At 43.8% G+C, this 18,755-nt stretch overlaps 1 protein-coding gene across 1 annotated transcript in view; it reads right to left on the bottom strand.

Annotated features, from left to right (window-relative positions):
* PTCHD4 (patched domain containing 4) overlaps positions 1-18,755 on the bottom strand; it is a 109,805-nt gene that overhangs the window by 48,596 nt on the left and 42,454 nt on the right. Inside the window, exon 2 of the mRNA XM_084830290.1 lies at positions 5,117-5,597. Within this exon, the coding sequence (XP_084686416.1) occupies positions 5,117-5,597 (481 nt within the window). The remainder of the gene's footprint in view (positions 1-5,116; positions 5,598-18,755) is intronic.

Genomic DNA, 18,755 nt, shown 5'->3' with positions numbered 1-18,755 from the left:
ATTGCTTTAAATGTCTTACTGTACCATTCAGACACCAATTCCTGCCTTCATCATGGTGTCACCTGAAGCAGGTTGCGTCACCCTGCTGCATGACAGGCCAAGCCTGGTTAGCATTTCTGCACTGAAAGAGTAGGATTTATATTAGTTCTATGCACATCGGACTACTTGTTAACTAAAGTTGTGGCTCATAGCTGAGTCCATATTTGGTGTCCGTGTCTTCACTCTGGGGGGTATGATGGCAATGGTTATTGTTATTGAGCTTTACAGAAATAAACAAACAAATAATGTAAGGCTTATTTGTTTGCATAAGTCATCAGAAATGAGATCTATGGTGTTTATGACTGGAATAGTTTCTGCTGCTGAAACTGATTATTTGGTTTATTGTTGACATTTTAAAATATATTTAGCCATTTTATTGTTTTTATTTACATTCTACTAATGTTGTAAGTTGATGAGCAAAAGGATACAAATGTTTAAAAAAATAAATGAACTGCATAAGAGGATAGCACTGCTTTCAGACCTATCTGAATGCCTAGCAGCCAATATATCTCACACTAAGGAAAGGGGCTAAAACTTCCATGCTTTACAGGTCTGCAGCCAAAGAGTCCCAAATGAATGTGGGTATGCAGAGTTGAGCAACAACCATCACAGGTACTTCTGGAAGTGGAAACACAACTCAGGGATTGTACAGGGCTTGGGGAAATAAGGACAGAGGTAACAGCTCCAAGGAATGGAGAGAGGGAAGAAGAAGCAAGGGCAAAGGGGCAAAGGAACTCTGGGAACCTGGGGAAAGGGGAGGATAAATCCCCCAAACAACTAAAAGCAAACTGGAATGTGAAGTTGAGGTGGGCATTTTTGACCCACTAACAAAGTTACAGCCCTGTTTAATGGTCACATTTCCATATGCATTCCCACAATTTGATGGCCAACTCACTTGTGCTATATAAATACAAAATACAACAGGAGGTTTTGTTTTTCAGATACCCTGTTAAATATTTTATTGCCAGGCCAATTCTAAGCATGTTAACCAGAAGTAAACTGTGTTAAGTCCAAAGGGAGTTACTTCACTGGTAAGAACCTTTTGGGCTGAAATCTTACTTCTCTTTGTAGGAGTGCATCCCTGGCGAACATTACTTAAAGCAGATCCTGATGTTGTGGGCATGGACAGTATCAGGGAAGATGTTGAGCAACACATCTGTAAGTAGAAAGGTGATGAAAGAAACTGTCAAGATAGGCTGCTGAATTGTTAGCATTTGGAAGAGTTCCTTACAAGGTTTGGCACCCTCCTAATAAGGATGATGTACGTACACAGCTAGATTATCCCTGCCATGAAGCACCCTCCTTTCAGCCTAAAGGAGTTTATGCTTAATCTGATATGCATTGCTACATTTTAAATACAGGAAGTGAAAGTTTTCCTAAATTAAACCAACCTCACAGTAGCAGCAGCAGATCTGGGATAGCTGCTTAAATAAAATAGATCAGCCAAGAAGCTTAGCCTGCCTAGGACAAAAGGAAAGACAAAGCCCCCTCTTCATAACTCTGAATATCCTAAATAATGGGGAGATGTGTATATGCACAGCAAACTACACCTAACTGTCAAAAAAATGCAATGCAATATCATGTTTTGACTGTTGTGCAGATTAATCATAAAAGAAATACAAAAATCGGGAATGTTTGGTTTCTAGTTTTACTCTATTATTTATATGGCTGCCCTCTTTGTATTCTGCCCTTTTTTTGAATAATATAATAATATAAATATCTAAAGTAAGTAAAATAAATGGCATTCTGTTTCCATTAATATTGTTAGTGGATCCCACTATCAAAGGGCTCCCTAGAAAAGGGGGATCAGTCTTCTTTGCTTATGTTACTCTATAAAGAATAATGTACACCAGGGGTCCCTCACAATTTGGGGATGGTTGGCACATTTGGTACTTTGAGTAAGTGTCATGGGCACTGTTTCAAAATGGCTGCAATGGGGGTACCTGTTCACAAAATGTGGTGGGCCCAGCCAGTCTCAAATTACCTATTTCACAGAAGAGAAAACTGGTGAGGCTAAATGACAAGTGACCAGAATACAAATGAGCTTGAAAACACAAACCAACTCTTCTGAACCCAAAGTTTGTTCTCTCTCTCTCTCTCTCTCTCTCTCTCTCTCTCTCTCAGGATAACCCCCCTTCTCTCTCCCCCACACACACACACACCTGTCCCCACAGTGCAAACAAAAGACCCACGCTCTCTTTCAGGATTACCTCCCTCTCAACCACACACACTCTTTTCCTCTGGATCACCCCTAAACACTCTCACAGACTCCCCCCCACTCCCCCCCATCCATTCACAGACATGCAAACATGCACCCCATTCATCCATTATACAAGCACACACGCATGCCTCCGTTCCCTGGCTCCCTGTAGCCCCCTCCAGTTCACCGCAGGGCACCTTCCTGCTCTCTCCACCAGCCGCCTGCAGCCTTCTCCAGTGCTCCCCAACCCACCCTTGGTCCACCCATAGTCCTCTCAACCCTACCTAGGTCACCTGCAGCTCTTCCCTCCAGCCCTCCTGTTTCCCTGCAGCCCTCTCCTAACCAGCCACAGTCTCTCCACCATCCTCCCCACCAGCCCCTCTGCTGCCCCGCCCCCAGCAGGCAAGGCAGGCAAGAAGCAGCAGGGACCCTTTTGCTTTCCTCTACCTCTTTTATTTGGGGGGGGGGACACACACAGGCAGGCAGTCTAGCTCCCAAATGTGTCATGGTGGGGACTGCAGTGGTTCAATAATTGTTATCCCATCTCTGGAAGTACAAATTTGCATATGCAAATAAAGATTCTTTAGATGTTTTCTTAAGGCCAGACTTTCAATGTATCTGAGCACAAATAAGACAGTCCTATCCATTTCTGGCCCTAGAAATCCTCTCTGGTGGCACCTCTGAATTCAGGCAGGTCTCTGGAATGGTGCCACAGCCTGGGACATCTTTGTCTTTGGCTTAAACAGAGAGCTGCACTTTAGAGAGAATGAGTTGCTTCAACTGCACCGAGAAGCATCAAAAAGTGGATGCCCCAGTAGCCACAATATTACCTTTCATCCCTATAAGTACAGCATAAAGGGGAAATCTGCACACAGCTCTCGCAGTGAGATGCTCAGTACATCTTCAGTTCATGAATTTTCTCCTGTGGGTAGAAATGTACAAGTTCTCTGTTTACACTTACTTCCACAAAAGTGGAAGCACAAGCTCAAACTGCTAGCACCTGTGTTTGTATTGTAAATGCATGCAATCATTCTTTCCTCAAAGTCTTTGGGGTGGACTCCTTTAATTAGTTTTGTCCTATGAACAGAATACAATGACTAGCATTCATTTATGCCACCCAGGCAGCAGTTTAGGATAGACCCTCTCTGCAGGTAGGTTGTGAGAATGTACCTAGCATCCTTGAAGGGCATGTGGGGATTGTTAGGGAAAATAAAATGAAAATAAAATGTGTGCAAATAACTCAGATGAACACTCTTCAAATTGAGCACTTGTTAAAGTATAACCCCAACCCACAGAAATATTCCACACTGGAAAACAAAAATGTCCTTCCTAAGATCACCCAACTAGTCCACTTGAACTTGATGCCTGTTACTGACATTCCCAGCCTTGGGTTTCATCCATCAGCCCAAATTCTTCTTGGCCCTGAGAAGATAGCAGGGAAGGTTGGAGGTGCCCACTTTGCCAGTCCTCAAATCTTAAGTAATAAAGCCTTGGAAGCAAATCAGAAATACATACACAGACCTAGGTAACAACCTGAAGGCCATGTCTGGCAAAGGGCTCTTCACCAGTGGGACAAGCAGCTGCAGCAGCTAAACCCAGTCCCAGGCTTTCCTCTTCTGAAGGCTAATACAGAAAACATGTTCTGCCTCTGCTGTAGAACCCCACTTAATTCACATCTAAGGACAGTCTTAGGAAACCCACCTCTTTGATTGTAATTGTTATTTGTTTTGTTACTTATGATGATCAGTCTAAACTAAAAAAGAAAAGAAAAACCACCCACAAAAATTTCCTTTCATCAAATGGAAATGAATGGTGACATGAATGTGACATTCATTTCACCTAAATTGCTATTTAGGTGAAATGAATGTCACCACACTACAGCAATTGCAAATATTTTAGCAGTTTTTGTAATTTCAGAAAACTAGGGATTATGCACGATTTATAATGACAGATCATTTTGTTTACATCCTTGCAAACCTGACATTTATGGTGTGATCCTAAGCATATTTACTCAAAAATATGGACTTGCTTCCTAGTGAGTTTTAAATTTAAAAATTTAAATTGCAGTCCTATGCAGACTTGATTTAGAGTGCTTTGGGATTTGTTTCTTTTTTTAATATATTTTTATTTATTTTATATGAATGAAATAAACAGTACCAAAATTACCAACAACCTTATCAATGCTTCAATTTCCCAGCTATACAATATTCTGATGAGGACACCACAATAACAAAAAGAGAAGAAAAAAGAGAAAAAAATAAAGGGAAAAGGGAGGAGGAAAGGAAGCGAAGAAAAAAGAAAGAAAATTCTTTCCCCTCGGTCTCCCCTCCCTCTCCCTCCCCCCTAAAGAACTGAGTTTAAGCTCTTTGGGATTTGTTTCTGAGTAAACAAACTCGGGATCAGATTGCAATGGAGTAAATCCTACTGAGCTCAGTATGACTTTATTCCAAATTCTCCCTCCACGTAAACAGAGCAAAAACATTCATCTGAGGAGATGCTGGAAAGCTTTTCTTTTCAACCTCCTTCCCTCTCTGCACACCCCACCCCTCCCCTCCATCAAAGTTGGTTCAGCAGCTACCCATTTTCTCTGCTGAGCTGACTAGTTTTCAATAACAGTTTCTCCTTCATTTTTGTAAATGGGATCAATAAAACACCTCTCTCATATTGGCCAGGTTACTAACACAATAACTTCACCCTTTCAGTTTTGTTATGCTTGGGGATTTTTTTCCCTGGCAAAGGGATAGAACAATTTAACAAGATTTTTAAAAAAGAAAGTAAATAAATAAATAAAATCCTGTACCTTTGGAGCACAGGACACATTTTACAATCCTGTCATGAAGCCACACTAATCCTATTATTATGAAGATAAATAATTACCCATTGCGAAGAAAGGGATTCCCAGCAGAGTTGAGTTATATTTTCCATCAGTAATGAAAAATATCCCTGCCGCGGTGACACTGGAGATACAGACAGTGAGTACTCCCAAGAGCCCGAGGAAGGGCTTGCTGCGAAGGCAGTCCTTCATGGAGCTGGAAAGGATAGCAGCCATCAGAATGAGCATTAGGCTCACCAAGATCTTGCCCCTAGCCAGGATGCTGGTCTTGTGAAAGTCCCGCCAGAGGCTAAAGGAAGCTACGGAATAGAGTTGCAGATCCTCATGGCGCAGCTGCAGTTTGTGCATCAGTTTGCAAAATTCAGTCTCCCACTTTTCACCGATGAGATCCTGAGCTGCAGAATGGTAAGTTTGGAGGTAGTAAGTGATTTGGATAGCTCTGGCTGACTTGACCCTTTGGTCCTTGCTGTTTGGTAATTCCATGACCCCGCCAAGTTGATGACCAATAAAACTGCTTCTTCCATCCTGAGGAAAAGAGTTAAAAATATATATATATATTTGGTTGTCAGAAGTCATTCTGATACCACTTCCTCCCATTAATACACAAATAACAATAACCTTACTGCCGCCGCCGCCACCCCACATTAAAGCCCAACAGCTGTTAATGCATTTATTCAGACTTTGAAGCTTTGGGAAGGAAACTCAAGAACTTTGGGGCCCAGATAGTTTTCTCATCCATCCTTCCAGTAGTTAGAAGAGGGATAGAAAGGGAACGAAAAATACTCCGGGTGAATGACTGGCTACGAAGGTGGTGCCGACGAGAGAGATTGGGATTCTGGGACCACGGGCTATACTTCCTGGAAGATGGGCTGTTGGCTAGGGATGGGTTGCACCTCACAAAGGATGGGAAGAATGTGTTTGGCCACAGCATGAAGAACTTCATGAGGAGGGCTTTAAACTGAATCCTACGGGGAAGGGAGATGTAATGTTGGGGGTAACAATGGACATAGGCGCATGCACTGCAATGGAGAGAACAGCTCTGATAGCGCCCAATAATAGTCTTCAGACACATGTAGGAAGAAAGCCAGACTATGAAGCACATGGTCTTCGATGTCTATATACTAATGCCCAGAGTATGGGAAACAAACAGAATGAACTTGAACTCTTAATACAAGAGGGAAATTATGACCTGATAGGTATAACTGAGACTTGGTGGGATGACTCTCATGACTGGAATACAGCAGTTGAAGGATATAACTTGTTCAAAAAGAACAGGAGGAACAGAAAGGGAGGTGGGGTTGCACTGTATGTGAAAAATACATATCTCTGCACAGAAATACAGGAGGATGAGCTTGGTAGCCCCATCGAGAGCATCTGGGTTGAAATAAATGGAGCAAAGAATAAAAGGAACCTGGTGGTCGGAGTCTACTACCGGCCACCCAATCAAGGAGAAGACAAGGATGAACCTTTTGAAAAGCAAATAGCCAATGTTTTAAGGAAGCATGATGTAGTAGTAATGGGGGACTTCAATTTCCCGGATATTTGTTGGGAGACAAATTCTGCAAAACATGGCCCCTCCAGGAACTTCCTGACTTGTGTGGCGGATAACTTCCTCCTACAGAAAGTAGAGGAAGGAACTAGAGGATCGGCTATCCTTGACTTGATCCTAACCAACAGAGATGACTTAGTGGATAAAGTAGCAGTTACAGGAACTCTGGGGGAAAGCGACCATGTTGTACTTGAGTTCTTGGTTCTAAGGGAAGCAAAAGCCGAGTGTAGTCAAACGCGTACCCTGGATTTTAGGAAAGCTGATTTTCATAAACTCAGAACAATGATCAGTAAGGTCCCATGGCAAGCGACTCTAACGAGAAAAGGAGTCCAAGATGGGTGGGAGCTTTTAAAAAAGGAAATTCTCAAGGCACAATCACAAGCAATTCCAACAAGAAGAAAAGGTGGAAGACAACAGAAGAAGCCAATGTGGCTTCACAAAAAGCTTAGGGATGACCTGAAAACAAAAAAGGACACATATAGGAAGTGGAAAGAAGGCCAAGTAACAAAGGAAGAGTACAGGCAGATAGCACAGAATTGCAGGGATGGCGTCAGGAAGGCTAAAGCTGAGAATGAGCTGAGGTTAGCAAGGGATGTTAAAAACAACAAAAAGGCTTTCTTCAGCTTCGTATATAGTAAAACGCAGAGGAAAGAAATGGTGGTTCAGCTATTAAATAAGGATGGCAAAACGATAACAGATGACAAAGAAAAGGCAGAGGTGCTCAATTCCTACTTTGGCTCAGTCTTCTCCCAAAAGAGGGTCTGTGACCCCCCTGGCAAAGGCGAAGTACAGGCTGAAGGGGCAGGACTGCAGCTTGAGATCGACAGGCATACAGTCAAGGAACACCTCATTACTTTGAATGAGTTCAAATCTCCAGGGCCAGATGAACTGCATCCTAGAGTCATAAAGGAACTGGCAGAAGAACTCTCAGAACCGCTGTCTATTCTCTTTGAGAAATCATGGAGGACGGGGGAAGTGCCAGATGACTGGAGGAGGGCTAACGTTGTCCCTATCTTCAAAAAGGGTAAAAAGGAGGAACCTGGGAACTACAGACCAGTCAGTCTGACATCAATCCCTGGGAAAATTCTGGAGCAGATCATAAAGCAATCCATTTGGAAGCACCTTGACAACAATGCCGTGATTTACTCAAAGCCAACATGGATTTGTCAAAAACAAGTCCAGCCAGACATATCTGATCTCATTTTTTGATCAAGTAACCTCCCTTGTAGACCGTGGGAATGCTGTAGACATCATATACCTCGACTTCAGCAAAGCTTTCGACAAAGTGCCCCATGATCTCCTGATGAGCAAACTAGCTCAAAGTGGGCTAGATGAAACAACGATCCGGTGGATCCACAGTTGGCTACAGGATCGGACTCAAAGAGTGCTTATCAATGGGACCTTCTCAAACTGGGGAGAGGTAACAAGTGGGGTACCGCAGGGCTCGGTCCTGGGCCCAGTGCTCTTCAACATTTTGATTAATGACTTGGAGGAGGAGGTGCAGGGAATGCTGATCACATTTGCAGATGACACAAAATTGGGAGGGATAGCTAATACTTTGGAAGACAGAAACAAAATTCAAAGTGATCTGGATAGACTGGAGCGCTGGGCAGAAAACAACAGAATGACATTTAATAGGGACAAATGCCAAGTTCTGCACCTCGGAAAAAGAAACCAAATGCACAGTTACAAGATGGGGGATACGTGGCTCAACCACACTACGAACGAGAAGGATCTTGGAATTGTTGTCGATCACAAGCTGAATATGAGCCAACAATGTGATGTGGCTGCAAAAAAGGCAAATGCTCTTTTGGGCTGCATTCATAGAAGCATAGCTTCCAAATCCTGGGAACTACTAGTTCCCTTCCACTCAGCACTGGTTAGGCCTCATCTGGAGTACTGTGTCCAGTTCTGGGCACCACACTTTAAGAAGGATGCAGACAAACTGGAGAGGGTTCAGAGGAGGGCAACAAAGATGATCAGGGGACTGGAAACAAAGCCCTATGAAGAGAGACTGAAAGAACTGGGCATGTTTAGCCTTGAGAAGAGAAGACTGAGGGGAGATATGATAGCGCTCTTCAAGTACTTGAAAGGTTGTCACAGAGAAGAAGGCCAGGATCTCTTCTTGATCATCCCAGAGTGCAGTACACGGAATAATGGGCTCAAGTTACAGGAAGCCAGATTCCGGCTGACCATCAGGAAAAACTTCCTGACTGTAAGAGCAATACGACAATGGAACCAATTACCTGGGGAGGTGGTGGGCTCTCCCACACTGGAGGCCTTCAAGACGAGGCTGGACAGCCATCTGTCAGGGATGCTCTGACTTGGATTCCTGCATTGATCAGGCAGTTGGACTCGATGGCCTTGTGGGCCCCTTCCAACCCTACTATTCTATGATTCTATGATTCTTACAGCTTTTCTGGAGTTACCACAATTCTAACCTATTTGACTAAGGCTTCAGGCCAAACCTTAGAGGGGGAGCTAGAGGGGGAAGGGCTCAGGGGAGGGACGCAGCTCATGGGGGTGGCAAAGCCTCCCTGGCAAACCGACCTCTAAATGTCAGCTTCAAATAATTTTGTGGGGCAGCCACAGTCACTGGGGTGATTGGGAAAGAACTTGGGGGGCTTGGTCAGGCTCTAACCCCTTTATGCATGCCATTTTCCCCATCATCACTTTAGTGGTTCATTACATTTTTATTCCATTCTTTCTCCAAGAGTTCAGATCAGCAGAAATGGGTCAGGCTTCCAGAGCAGGGAGGGAGGAGTTGATCACCAGGCCTAGAAAATCCAGTTGGCAGCCCAGAGCAGGACAAGGAGTGAAACTCAGGGACTGTGCCCCTTTGCCACAGCTGCAACTGGCTATTGGCTGAGCATTATTCTCTGGCACATTTTATTTTGACCAATAAAACTGCTTCTTCCATCCTGAAGAGCACTGGAGTGGACAGCCACGGTGGTGTAATGGTTATGCAAGGGTAACCAACACAGGGCCCATGGGCACCAATGTGCCCTGGACACCTTCCTTGGCACCGCCAAGGTGCTCCACCTCTCCCATTTAAAAAAGAAAGAATCAACACATTTTCTTACTGCCAGCTGGCATTGCTGTGAAATAGGTTTCTGTTGGTGCTGAAAACTGTGGGTTCAAATGAGTTGTTAATCTGTGGAACACATGTGCTAATGTTTCATATGTTTTTAATTTCTCATTTGTTTAGTTTCTACATTGATTGCAATGAAGACCCAGTCTGTCTCCTGGTGCCTAGAACTTCGAGGATTTCCATCCAATTGGCATGAAATGTTCAGGTGTTCCAGCAGCAGACTTGTCAAGTTCCAGACGGATTGGAAAACGGCTCCAAATCCATAAGCCAAGAATTGGGGATGTGTGTCCCCCCCCCCCCCCCGATGTTGCTGGACTGCAACTTTCATTATTCTTTGCTACTGGCTATGCTGGCTAGAGCTGATGGGAGCTGCAATCCTCTGGAGGGGCCCTCCTGTTCCCCGTTCCTGCTATAAGCAATTAAAAAGTGGGTGACATCATCAAAGTTCCCTGTTGCTTCATGGGCAGTTTTTATCCATTTCAGAGCACACCAATATCTCCCCTCACTACAGTATGTTCCCTGAATGTATCAGTTTGCTAAGCAATGCAATGCCTCTTAACAGCTTTAGAAATTCGTCCTATGAGAAAAGAATGGGAGAAATGAAACAAAAGGGTTTTCATTTGTTCCTCCCATTTGTTTCTATTTTTTAATTTGTTTCACATAGACATGTGTTAGAAATGAATGGGGATACATTTGTTTTGTTTTTCACTCATTTTAGAAACTAATGCAAACTCATACTCTGAAATGGCTGTTTTAAAACAAAAACACAAAACAAGCAAAAACAAATAAGGGTCATAAAACTGGCACCAGTTGAGATCTGTCTTGCATGATACATTCTTAAGGTGGCTAACTGCTTCAGCGTTGCCATTTGTCTAACAGAGTGTATGGACAGGACCCATGAAAAGCTAATAATAACAACTATTCTGGACCATATTGCATAGAATCATCCAAAAATGTTACATTTCAAATTAAATGATCTGAAATAAGTACTATCACTTATCCAGTGCTCTCAGACGTAATCAGATATCCCACTCTGTATACTAAGAGGATGGAGAAATTTCCCCCTTCCACTAATTGGAACCCAAACAGCTTCCATCATTTGCATATTTATCTATAAGTAAAGCTTTAGTATAGATAAATATACAAATGATGGAAGCTGTTTGGGTTCCAATTAGTAGAAGGGGGAAATTTCTCCATCCTCTTAGTATACAGAGTGGGAATTAATCAACAGCACTACGTCTGAGAGCACTGGATAAGTGATAGTACTTATTTACTTATTTAGAATCAGACTAAAGAGAATAGGGAAGACCCACAGATCAGTCAGATGTGAGCTCACTAATATTCCTAATGAATATGCAGTGGAGGTGAAGAATAGATTTAAGGGACTAGATTTAGTAGATAGGGTCCCGGAAGAACTATGGACAGAAGTTCGCAACATTGTTCAGGAGGCAGCAACAAAAAATGTCCCAAAGAAAAAGAAAACCAAGAAGGCAAGATGGCTGTCTGCTGAGACACTGGAAGCAGCCCAAGAAAGAAGGAAAGCAAAAGGCAACAGTGAAAGGGGGAGATATGCCCAATTAAATACAAAATTCCAGAGGTTAGCCAGAAGAGATAAGGAATTATTTTTAAACAAGCAATGCGCAGAAGTGGAAGAAGATAATAGAATAGGAAGGACAAGAGACCTCTTCCAGAAAATTAGAAACATCGGAGGTAAATTCCAGGCAAAAATGGGTATGATCAAAAACAAAGATGGCTAGGACCTAACAGAAGCAGAAGAGATCAAGAAAAGATGGCAAGAATATATGGAAGTTCTGTATAGGAAGGATAATAATATCGGGGATAGATTTGACGGTGTGGTCAGTGAGCTAGAGCCAGACATCCTGAAGAGTGAAGTTGAATGGGCCTTAAGAAGCATTGCTAATAACAAGGCAGCAGGAGATGACAGTATCCTAGCTGAACTGTTTAAAATCTTGCAAGATGATGCTGTCAAGGTGATGCATGCCATATGCCAGCAAATTTGGAAAACACAAGAATGGCCAACAGATTGGAAAAAATCAACCTATATCCCCATACCAAAAAAGGGAAGCACCAAAGAATGTTCAAACTGTCGAACAGTGGCACTTATTTCACATGCCAGTAAGGTACTGCTCAAGATCTTCCATGGTAGACTCCAGCAATTCATGGAACAAGAATTACCAGATGTACAAGCTGGGTTTAGAAAAGGCAGAGGAACTAGAGACCAAATTGCCAATATCCCCTGGATAATGGAGAAAGCCAGGGAGTTTCAGAAAAACATCTATTTCTGTTTTATTGACTATTCTAAAGCCTTTGACTGTGTGGATCATCACAAATTGTGGCAAGTTCCTGGTGGTATGGGGATACCAAATCATCTTGTCTGCCTCCTGAGGAATCTGTATAACGACCAAGTAGCAATGGTAAGAACAGACCACGGAACAACGGAGTGGTTTAAGATTGGGAAAGGAGTACGGCAGGGTTGTATACTCTCACCCTCCCTATTCAACCTGTACACAGACTACATCATGCGACATGCTGGGCGTGATGAAGCCAAGGCTGGAGTTAAAATTGCTGGAAGAAACATTAACAATCTCCGATATGCAGATGATACCACTTTGATGGCTGAAAGTGAGGAGGAGCTGAGGAACCTCATGACAAAGGTGAAAGAAGAAAGGGCATGGCAACCAGCTTGATTGATCACTGGCAAATAGAGGGAGAAAACGTGGAGGCAGTGACAGACTTTGGCTTTCTAGGTGCAAAGATTACTGCAGACGCTGACTGCAGCCAGGAAATCAGAAGACATTTACTTCTTGGGAGGAGAGCAATGACAAATCTAGATAAAATAGTGAAGAGCAGAGACATCACACTGACAACAAAGGTCCGCATAGTTAAAGCAGTGGTATTCCCCGTAGTAACCTATGGCTGCGAGAGCTGGACCATAAGGAAGGCTGAGCGAAGGAAGATAGATGCTTTTGAACTGTGGTGCTGGAGGAAAATTCTGAGAGTGCCTTGGACTAGTCCATCCTTCAGGAAATAAAGCCAGACTGCTCACTTGAGGGCATGATATTAAAGGCAAAACTGAAGTACTTTGGCCACCTCATGAGAAGACAGGATACCCAGGCTGGAGAAGATGCTGATGCTAGGGAAAGTGGAAGGCAAAAGGAAGAGGGGCTGACCAAGGGCAAGATGGATGGATGATATTCTGGAGGTGACGGACTCGACCTTGGGGGAGCTGGGGGTGGCGACGGCCGACAGGAAGCTCTGGCGTGGGCTGGTCCATGAAGTCATGAAGAGTCGGAAGCGACTGACCGAATAAACAACAAAGCTTCAGTCCTATTATACAGTTACTTGGGAGTACGTCCCACAAACTCAGTAAACTTCTGAATAAACATGTATAGCAGCCTTTCCCAATCTGGTGTCCTCCAAATACTTTGGACTACAACTCCCACCAGCACCAGCCAGCATGACCAATGGTCAGGGATGATGCGAGTTGTAGTCCAGAACATTGGTAGGGCACCCAGGTTGAGGGAAGCTAATATATAGGAACAGGCTGGATGTCCTACTGAGGTTAATGGGCTTTACTCCCACATGCATAGGTTTCCATGTGCGTAGGCCAGCACCAGATTTTGAAGGGGTCTTGGGCAAGACCCCTTCTGTAGCTAATAGCCTAGCAGGCAGCCGCATTTGGTACTAGCTGAAGTTTCTGAGAACTCTTCAAAGGCAGTCTCAAACACAATGCATTGCAGTCATCTGATCTACAGGTTACCAGAGCCTAGAGAACTCTGGCCTGGGCCCAGTCTACACAGCCAATTTAGTGCAGAGTGACAGCACTTCAGGGTCGTTCATGACAGATGATGCTGTCTCCAATCTGCAGCAACCCTGCAGCTTCCCTCTGGAAACCATGCATTTTCACGAAGTTGTTTTAGTGCATTGTTTTCCTTAAATGTGGCTCCCGTGTGATTCTGCTGCTGTGCCCCATCCCCCTGCATTAAATCCTGAGTATGCCTAGGGGTATTTCTGTGACCTGGCAGTGACAGTCAAGGGGTGGGGCTGCCCCTCCCTCCCCCATTCCCTCTTTTTACCCATTTGTAGTAGGGTGCTTTTTGGACACAGACTTCGCAGTAGCACTGCTTTAACCATTCACAATATCGCTGTAGCGCTGTTTCCCATTCACAATATTGCAGTAGCGCTGTTTTCCCATTCACAGTATCACAGTGGCCTGCTTTACGCATTCACAATCTGTAGCCTGTTTCAACCATTCACAGTATCACAGTACTCTTAACCTTTCACAATATCCCAGTGAGAGGAGAGAAGTGGGGTAAACTACAGGGGCTTAATACAGCACTTCCATTACACTTCCTTGAGCAGGGGAGCATGGACACAGACAGGGAAGAAGCCTCTCTCATTGGCTGAGCAGCACCTACATGGTTGATGATGTTCAGTTCTACTCGCTGGACTCTGCCCACCCAACCCCAAAGTATGGCGGTCTCAAGTGCCATGTGACCTGAGAAAGCGGGTTTTTAGGTAATGTATACTCCATTTTTGTTTTGCTTCGTGCGCCACTAACAGACCAAAGTGATTTCATGAAAACCTGGATATAACCACAAAACGCTTCAGAAACTGTGGTCATGAAGACTCCCCCCAGGTCATGTCTGTCCAAGAGGGATTGCAGCTGACACCAGCCTTAGCTGGTAAAAAGTGCTGGAAGACACAGTTTCCACTACATTAACCTAAATCAGCACCCCAAACTGCAAACCTGTTCCTTTAGGGAGAGTGCAAGTGCAACCCTATCTAAAACAACTTTAACACCACCTCCTCAGTCAGAGAAATTATCTACAAACAGAACCACCAAATGTGGTTATAACAAAGCACTGAACCATGTAAGAGGATGAACTAATCAACATAAAGTGATCTTGAGAACGCACTTGGAATTTTCTTCATCAGCTCTAATACTTCATATTTTAAGGCCATGTATTTATGAGTTCCCCTTCATGGATCACTGCCTTGTTGTGGCGAAGGGGCTTGCGTAACTCAGTGAAGCCATAAGCTATGCCGTGCAGGACCACTCAAGATGGACAGGTCATGGTGGAGAGTTCTGACAAAATGTGGTCCACTGGAGAAGGAAATGGCAACCCACTCCAGTATTCTTGCCAAGAAAACCCCATGGAACAAAATTTATGAGTCAGAGCTATTTCATATATCCGCCCCCTTCCCTCCATCTCCCATTTTCTCACTTCATGTGATCAAGACTTCAAAACAATCTTTAATAGATCGTTTAAAACATGGAGGGCACTTGCAATTTTCCCCATTGCTCTTCAGTGTTCTCTCACCACAGAGTGTAGTTCTAAACATCAATTGCCAGCCCATGGCTGCCCAGGGCAAGCATATCTTAGTGTTAAGTCTCAATCCTGCCTGCTTTTCCTCCTCTGGAATGTGCATGTAATTCCCCACCATTAACTTACTCAGCAAAACAAGGGCACGCTATATATTTCATGTATGTTCAACTGTATTGCTATCGTACTCATTCCAGAAAGACAAAGGACTAATGCCAATCTGCCTCTTTGAGAGGGTATTTCAGAAAGTGATGACATATGAAGCCCTTGATTATAGATTTCACTTACTTTATTAGAGTCACACTACTTATGAAGGGATTGGCTGTGGGGAGAAATACTTGTATTCAAGGTCAAAGATCTGTTGGTTTAAGGGAAGAGTTAATGTCTTTACAAATTCACTTATACACCCAAACAAAACCCATGTGGGAATTGTTAGTAAAGACATCTTAACTTCCACACCATACAAGCAGTAAGGCCAAAGGTTAAAAAACAAAGGGTTTTAAAAAAATCCTAGACTGACCTTGGTTTTTTTAAAGAGAATTCACATAGTTACATTCAGCCTGCTCAGTTTGTGTGGGAAATTTAACATCACTGCAACTGCACTGCATTCCACAGGCAAATATGCACAGCAAGAAGTCACAAGTGCACATGCCAGTAAACATGTTTGTTTGTTTATTTATATTTATAATATCTTCCTGCATGATGGTCCTATATTTAGCACTTATCAGAAATGTACTTGCAAGGCCAAAACACAATTCTACTCACATGGTTGTGCTTGTGGGATTGACAAAAGGTGGTTTCCCTGGGTGCTAGACATTGTCTTTTAACACTGTAGTTGAAACAGCGAGAGAAGAGGTGGCTACACTCACTCCTTCGGTGGTCCTCCTCATCCAAGGCACCCCTTCCAGAAGCTGCTGTGGTGAACAGGACTCCTGGTATGCTGCAGAGCAGGTGCGAGAGAAAGCAAGTGATAGGACTGCAGAGGGAAAGCAGGTGAGGCAGCTGCCTTTTCCTCTTGCTTCCCCTGGCAGCATCTGAGATGTAAAGGGCAATGTCAGGTGTCCAGGGTAAGAAGAGGCACACCTACTGCAAATGTAGCATTTTCTGCCACATGGTGTCAGGACTAGGGGTGTCAGAGAATTTCTCGCAGAAACTTCGGGGGGCTGAGTGCCAATGTATTCGGCCCCCTGAAGTAGTTTCGGGGAGAAATTCTCCGCCCCCCTGCCCCCCGCCCCCCCCCAGGATGGGACTTACCTTTCCCGAATGTCGCTCCCGGTGGCCGGTCGCAGCGGCGGTTCGGCAGGGCTTCGACAGGGGCGGGGGCGGCAGCCGGTCCTTCGACCAGCTGCCGCCGCCACCATTCCAAGAAAAGTAAAAAAAAAAAACGCCCCCGTGATAGGCTACGTGACGATTAACATAGCCTATCACGGCTAGATTTGCAAAGTCAGCCATGATAGGCTACGTAAATCGTCACGTAGCCTATCACGGGTGACTTAAAAAAAAAAAAAGCGCGTACGGCTAATGGCGGCCCCCATAGGGAGCCGCCATTCGCGTTCCTTATTTGGTCGCTGTAGTCTACATAAAGATTACGTAGACTACGGCGAAAATAAGGGCAACGCTATTTGCGTTGCCCTTATTTTCTCCGTAGTCTACGTAAAGATAAACCTGTGAATAATGAATTAAAGGCGTGAGACTGAAGCCTCTCATTTTGTGTGTGTTTGAGTGCTTAAGGAAAGAGGGGGCCAAGGGAATCGTGACACATGGCAGCCTTCCTGCCAGCTGCCTGCCTGCCTGCAACATTAACTTGACATTACTCAATGAACGTTTCTACAAGCAAAGAAATATTAATATTTATTGATTAATTTATATCCTGCCTTTCTGCCAAAAATGGCATTCAATTCAATTCCCTATTGAACTGATTGTTTGGCACAAACTGATACAAGAGGCAATTTGTAATCTCATGCCAGTTCTGAAAATACTTCAGGAAAAGGTGTTCATCACTTGCAATAAGGGGGCATCAAGGAACAACTGGTCATATTGCTTATTTACATCCCAAACGCATTTGCTTGAAATTAAGTTCCTTTGATTTTTGTGGGACCTACATTCATGTAAGTAGTATACAGCTAGGAGTGCTAGTTCACAATTATTTCTGAATAATATTTAAATAAATCATGCATGCAAATTCCATCATTTGAATTAATGAATACTGAGATCAGAATCATGCAGCAGAACATTATGTCATCCTCATTATCATACTTGCACATTTTGTGAAAATACTGTTATTTTCTAACCCATTTCACCCCACAATTTCTATTTTCTAACCCATTTCACCCCACAACATAGAAGTATCCATTAAAAGTCATAGCCTAGTTCCCAGTGGCATCTGTGTCCTGGGAATACTGTCAGGCTACTGTGGCCACTGCTTCTCAAAACACTGGCAAGACTTACAAAAGTAAAAAAAAAAAAACATGGGGGGAGCATTCATCCACCTCATATTTCAGGGTAAGAATTCTTAGAATTCCATCCACCCCACAAAAGTCCCCAAATATCCCCCACTTTCTGAGGGGATGAATGATCCTGTGATAGTTGTTGCAGGGATATTCAGCACACCTTTACTTTGGATCTCTAGAAGTTATTAGTCAGCTATATTCGGATGAATGGAAGCTTTTGTGGCCTAGGTGATAGTGACTGGTATAGTGATAGTGCATAGTAAAAGGCAGAGGAAAGAAATGGTGGTTCAGCTATTAAATAAGGATGGCAAAACGATAACAGATGACAAAGAAAAGGCAGAGGTGCTCAATTCCTACTTGGGCTCAGTCTTCTCCCAAAAGAGGGTCTATGACCTGGCAAAGGCGAAGTACAGGCTGAAGGGGCAGGATTGCAGCTTGAGATCGACAGGCATATGGTCAAGGAACACCTAATTACTTTGAATGAGTTCAAATCTCCAGGGCCAGATGAACTGCATCCTAGAGTCATAAAGGAACTGGCAGAAGAGCTCTCAGAACCACTGTCTATTCTCTTTGAGAAATCATGGAGGACGGGGGAAGTGCCAGATGACTGGAGGAGGGCTAATGTTGTCCCTATCTTCAAAAAGGGTAAAAAGGAGGAACCTGGGAACTACAGACCAGTGAGTCTGACATCAATCCCTGGGAAAATTCTGGAGCAGATGATAAAGCAATCCATCTGTACGCACCTTGAAAACAATGCAGTGATGACTCGAAGCCAACATGGATTTGTCAAAAAAAAGTCCTGCCAGATGAATCTGATCTCATTTTTTGATCAAGTAACCTCCCTTGTAGACCGTGGGAATGCTGTAGACATCATATACCTCGACTTCAGCAAAGCTTTCGACAAAGTGCCCCATGATCTCCTGATGAGCAAACTAGCTCAAAGTGGGCTAGCTGAAACAACGGTCCGGTGGATCCACAGTTGGCTAGAGAATCAGAGTGCTTATCAATGGGACCTTCTCAAACTGGGGAGAGGTAACAAGTGGGGTACTGCAGGGCTCGGTCCTGGGCCCAGTGCTCTTCAACATTTTGATTAATGACTTGGAGGAGGAGGTGCAGGGAATGCTGATCACATTTGCAGATGACACAAAATTGGGAGGGATAGCTAATACTTTGGAAGACAGAAACAAAATTCAAAGTGATCTGGATAGACTGGAGCGCTGGGCAGAAAACAACAGAATGACATTT

This window comes from Heloderma suspectum, chromosome 1 (genome assembly GCF_057233095.1).
Source record: "Heloderma suspectum isolate Gila_16-S chromosome 1, 16-S_ref, whole genome shotgun sequence".
NCBI lineage: Eukaryota > Metazoa > Chordata > Lepidosauria > Squamata > Helodermatidae > Heloderma > Heloderma suspectum.
The sequence above is the reverse complement of the archived record's forward strand: the minus strand, read 5'-3'. Positions and strand labels throughout refer to the sequence as shown.